The sequence below is a fragment of the Limulus polyphemus genome, unplaced genomic scaffold, assembly GCF_000517525.1.
Source record: "Limulus polyphemus unplaced genomic scaffold, Limulus_polyphemus-2.1.2 Scaffold530, whole genome shotgun sequence".
In the NCBI taxonomy this organism is placed as follows: domain Eukaryota; kingdom Metazoa; phylum Arthropoda; class Merostomata; order Xiphosura; family Limulidae; genus Limulus; species Limulus polyphemus.
Window position 1 is genome coordinate 233,071 of NW_013666140.1, and position 5,567 is coordinate 238,637.

General features: G+C 30.0%; 1 protein-coding gene across 5 annotated transcripts in view; it reads left to right on the forward strand.

The window, feature by feature from the left end:
• The window catches only part of LOC106458900 (probable phosphorylase b kinase regulatory subunit beta), a 103,843-nt gene that overhangs the window by 4,388 nt on the left and 93,888 nt on the right, over positions 1–5,567 (forward strand). For all 5 annotated transcript variants that reach the window (XM_022385255.1, XM_022385258.1, XM_013918464.2 and 2 more), the window contains one exon: positions 4,829–4,964. In XM_022385255.1, the coding sequence (XP_022240963.1) occupies positions 4,829–4,964 (136 nt within the window). The remainder of the gene's footprint in view (positions 1–4,828; positions 4,965–5,567) is intronic.

Here is a 5,567-nt window from a genome sequence, read left to right on the forward strand (position 1 = left end):
ACCGTCAGGAAGTGACGGCAACAATGGAATGTAATTGAATTGCAAACAGAGATAGAGACGGCAATTGAGTCAAGTTCGTGAATTGTTCGTTCGTTGTGAATTATAGCGTTTAAGTTATAGCGTGACCATGGAAATTAAGTGAATTTTAAAGTTGTATTGAGAAAGAATAAACTAGTTTTATTTAAGAAAGGACTTGTGTTGCTAAAGTTTCATCAGAAAGAAATTATACGGAAAATTAACAAACGAACAGAGGCATAACAACACAATTAGTTGGATTAACCTTTGTATTAAAAAAAATTGTCAACCTGTTTCATTGTGTGTTACTTAACTTGTATTTGTATCTTAAGAATGACATTCTGGTAATGCAAAATGCAAGGCTTAGTGGCCAATGAAAGTACTAAGAGAACTGATTAAAAAGAAGTTAATGAATAAAAAGGTCATATTATTAACAGTATGAGAAACAGTTAGTGGAAAATCTTAACACACTAACTGTAAAGACTTTTTTTTTTTAAAAGGGAAACAATGTTAATATGAGAGTTGGGCCTTTATAAATGAAGATAGAAAGATTTTGGTTATAATTGAATATTTTACTATGGAAGATGTAGGTTAATTTCACAAGTAGATTTCCCTCTGAAAGAATAACTGATATTCTTGATGAAGTTAGGATTAAGCTAGAGTTATTAGTTACAGATTAGAAAAATGAAAGAAGATAAGATACCTGAAACAGATATTTATCATAAGCTTAGAATAATGAAGGGAACATAGAGTAGGTTTATGAACTGTTTATCGTAATTTCTAATGTCTCCATTAAATGTTCTATAGTGCTGGAAGATTGGAGATTAGCCAATGTCACACTTATTTAAGGGCAGAAGTTAGACAACATACAAGTTAGTTTTACTTTGTGGTATTCTCAGATGCACTGATTTCACTGACAGTAATTGGGTAGGATCTGCTAAATAATTGGAGATTCAAGCAAAAATGCATCATATAGAAGTAAACTGTATTTACAGAATTGGCTAAATTGTGAAGAATGAAAAAGACTGAACACAGTGTAAAACAATGTGAAACATTATTTATTTCACCAACACACTGTCCAGTATTATGAGGGACAGCAACTTTACTGAGAGCTTTCAGAAAAATTGTTGGTTGAGAGTCTGTAAAAAGTTTGCAACTCAGTCTCTTATTTTGAAAGCATAGCATTATGTACTCATAACAATAATGCTATTCTTTTCCAGCACATGTACATTACTATCAATCACTTTGGTAATTTCTTTTAGAAAAATAACAGAGGTTGTAACTTCAAAGTATCACCTAATCCAGAAGTAGAAAAGATTGCTTTCTACTTTCACATAGTATGTTCAACTTTAAGAAATCTTTTCCATGAGAAAGTGCATTTTGATACTGTAGGTGAATGATTGAAACTAGAAGAAAAGAACCTAAGCCACTTCCTTGGCAAACATTCTTTGTTAAATTTACATACAGTACTATGTATGAAAGTTTTGAAGTATTTTAGGTGAACTTTAAGAGTTCACTTTACTAAATAAAGATGGTAGAAAACATGCAGCATACTACTACTTAAGTGGTTGGGAAATTACTAGAAACAATAATTTAAGAGATTCTACAATAAGTTATAAACAGTTTTCATATAAAAACAAATAGTCAACATGGATTTAGAAATGGAAGATTGTTTTTTTACAAGTTTGCTAATTCTCTTTGAAAATGTTACATTTAATGTAGGTGTGTAATGCTTGAATTTTAAGAATGCTTTTCATAACATGCTGCACTTAGGAAGATTGCATCTCTTGAGGTAGATGAGCTAATTAAATGGATGAAGATTTTAGAAGAAAGCAGAAAATTATTATTGATGGAATGAATTCATTGTGAATTAATATTGCAAATGGCATACCTCAGGTTTTGTGCTTGGTCCTCTTCTGTTTCTCACTTTCACTGATAATGGGATAACTAATAAAATGTTATATTTCCATGTGACATTTTATTTGTCATTCCACTATCAATGAAAGTGAGAAACAGCAGAGGACCAATGATATATATATATATATATATATAGAAGATGCTCTAGTTTAGCACAGAGATTTGGATTATTTGGTGAGTCTGGTGCCTGGCAGATGTCTTATTCTTAATTGATTGTGCACACATCTATTAACAAATCTCTAAAGCATTTTAGACAATGTACATTAACTAGTAATAAGGCAAACAGGATTTTAGGTTATATAAATTAAAAAATTATGAATACAAGTCATGGTCACAGGAGATCATTAGTTTCCATAATGTGCTGATTAGACCTGATTTGGAATATTATGTTTATCTATAATGAACTTCTTCAAGTAAGAATGTTATGTTTATGGGATGGTTCAGAGAATGCTTTCAGGATGATTTCAAGTTTAAAGGATTATTGTATAGGGAATAGGATAAAATCTTTTGATGTTTTTACTGTATAGTTGCAGGGCTTGGAGGGAAATGTGATTTAGACTTTAAATTGCTTGGAATCCATAAATCTAGATAATCTCTTCATTAAAACACTGTGGGCAATAAGACAAGTGGACACAAGTTTTATTTTGAAACTCTGATACAACTCCAGTTAATGCAGCTTTATTTTTCTACTAAAGTTGCCTGCCAATGAAATAGTTTGCAGTCATTTGTGGTAGACAGTAGAAACTTCAACATTGAAGGTGTTTAAGAGGAGATTGAATGAGTATTTTAGTAATAAGCATTGGATATAAAAGAAAGAAATTCTGTAGTTAGAATGTGCTAGGTTGATAGTGTTATGTATTACAATTTTGAATATCCTGAAACTGAGTTAAATGATAATTTAGACTTATAAATTAAATAAATGTTGATATCTATCCAATTTATGACACTTACCAACAAGACTGATACACACAGTTTTTTTAATACAAATATATTTTAATATACAAACAATAACACAATTTACAGTAATAGTTATTACAAGTAATTATCTATGTACAAAAGTTTTATAAACTTGCAAACAATACTTAGTCATCCATTGCTCTGGAACTTCCTTGATATTTTATCGAGGGTTCACAATGAGCGAATTAATTTTGAGTAGATATAGATGCATCTCACTTAACAGAGAGTTAGCTAGCTCTGTGTTCTTCATTCTTCGCTGGTTCGCACATGGAGTTATTCACTGCTGAAGTTATATAATGTTTTCATAAAAGTACTAATGTCCGATGTGAATCTGCTGAAGTTAAATGGTTTGTAATATTCGAAATCTATAAATGTTCCTGGTTAAATATTGAAGTTCCCGATTCATAAGTGTTATAACAATCACAGTTATGGCTTCCTAGGTTTATAGCACACCAACTCTAGCAAACCAATCATATATGTACTGTCTTTTGGCAAGTCATAATGATTATACTTATAGGCATGAGGAGAGTTTCTGAAAATTTCAGCTTGCATAACAATATAAATGATACCCCAGTATTTACGTACACATATATATTGTTGATTTTTACACTTGAATTTTCTACAATTTTAGTGAATAGGTGAGAATTTTGTAATATAGATTTAACAGAACAAATTATGTACATTTCTACATATAAGTTTAAACAAACATCAATATTAAAACATTTATGTGATAGTAAATCCATCACAATAGTAAAAAAAAGAATAGATTAGATGGGCTAAATCTACCCTCTCCCAGATTATCCCTTGGAAATAAAAATGTTAAATTTTATATTTTATAACAACAACAACAATTTTAACTACTTATCTCTTTAATATCCATCAGATAACCATCCAGTGGGATTTACTGAATACTAAAGTGGATGTTGGATGCATAAGAAACCAGTGAATGAAACATAAACTTTGATTTTTATACTGCAATGTTGTACATGCTTCTTTTCTGTCCCAAAAATACATATATATTTTCTAAATGCTTATTTTCAACAACTACTTTTTAAAGTATAAAATCAAAACATATAAAAAGCAATTATGTATATTATTACTTTAACTCTAATTTAGTGGTAACCTAATATTTGTGTATATAGGTATAAAATTATATGTTTATCCATGTATTAAGTATAAGAGTCATTGCTACGGGAATATTAATCTCACAGGGTCACAGTAACATAATGTATTAGTTTTCCCTCAAAGGCAAAACTAAACACAGATTTCGAACTAGATTACTCATGACATTACTATAATGACATAAGTACAAATCAATAAGATTATAACATTAGTAAATGATTAAATAAGTCAGGTAATAAAAATGTTTATGTGAGGCCTAGTATGATTCAATACAAATCAGTATTACTACTGTAAGCAGCCCATCTTTACCATATTCTATTGGTAAGTGGGTAGTATGCTTGACTGTGGGTCTCTATTTCTGGGGGTTCACAGTCCTTTACAGCAAAAAAGAAAAATCTTACTCTGCATTTTGGGACTGTGGGTGCATTATAAGAATAATGTACAACTCCCATTATTTAGTCTGATAAGAGTAGCCCAAGAGTTGGTGATGGGCGATGTTAACTAACATCCTTCTCTCTAGTCTATTATAGGAGGGCTAGTGGAGATAACTCTAGAGTAGCTTTGACCAAAATTAAACTAATACAAGTTCCTTTTTCAGTAAAACTACATTTAATACAACTGTTCTATGTTATTCAGAATGATTATTTAAAATTGAACAGACTTTTTACCTTTTTTCTCTCTTAGTCCTTTTCTGGTCAATAGTAATTACTTGCTTATCAGTGCTTCTTTTCTGGTTATATACATATACATCAAAATATTTATGTACTTATGTTATAACTTTCATATAATTATTTTTATGGTTTATAATTTGTTTCAGTTAAAAGACAGATCCTCAACTTTCAAAGTCCTACAACTGGACTGTTTCCTTCCCTTTCTTACGAGAAAGATGTAGCATGTGTGAGAGACAGTATATATTGTGCTGTTGCAGTTTGGAGTCTCTATCAATCCTACAAGTAAAGTATACTCAATTAAATAATTTTTAAATTATTGTGTAAAGCAAAATGTATTTTGAAGATTATATGTGAAGCTGAAAGACAAGGTAAATAAGTAATAAAAACTAATCCAGAATGAATTCATGAAAACCACAGTAAATACAATAAAAGAAAAAAATGAAATTAGAAAATTGAACATAAACTTCACAATCTTATTTGTGAAAGATCAATAACTAAAGTATTTTACTCCCTCCCCCTTTTTCTGTATGTTTTATTGAAAATGCTTTTTAATTACTTGCTTTTCCTATTTTAAGTATAAAAGAAAAAATACTTTTGTGAAAAATGTCTTATGGAATATACAACTTTTGTACACTGATAAAGTATACCCTCTGTGGCTCAGTGGTAACTCTGAAACTTTCAGTGCTCAAAACCAGGTTTCAATACATATGGCGGACACAGCACAGGTAGCCCATTTGTCAGATTTTGAAAATCTAGTGTATATATATAAGTTCTTCTTTTTGCCGGTTGTCAAAATAAATGGCTTTTACTTATATTTCTTAATAGTATAAATATATACTATGTTGTTGTTGGGCAATAAATTCAATGATGAATAAACAGCACACA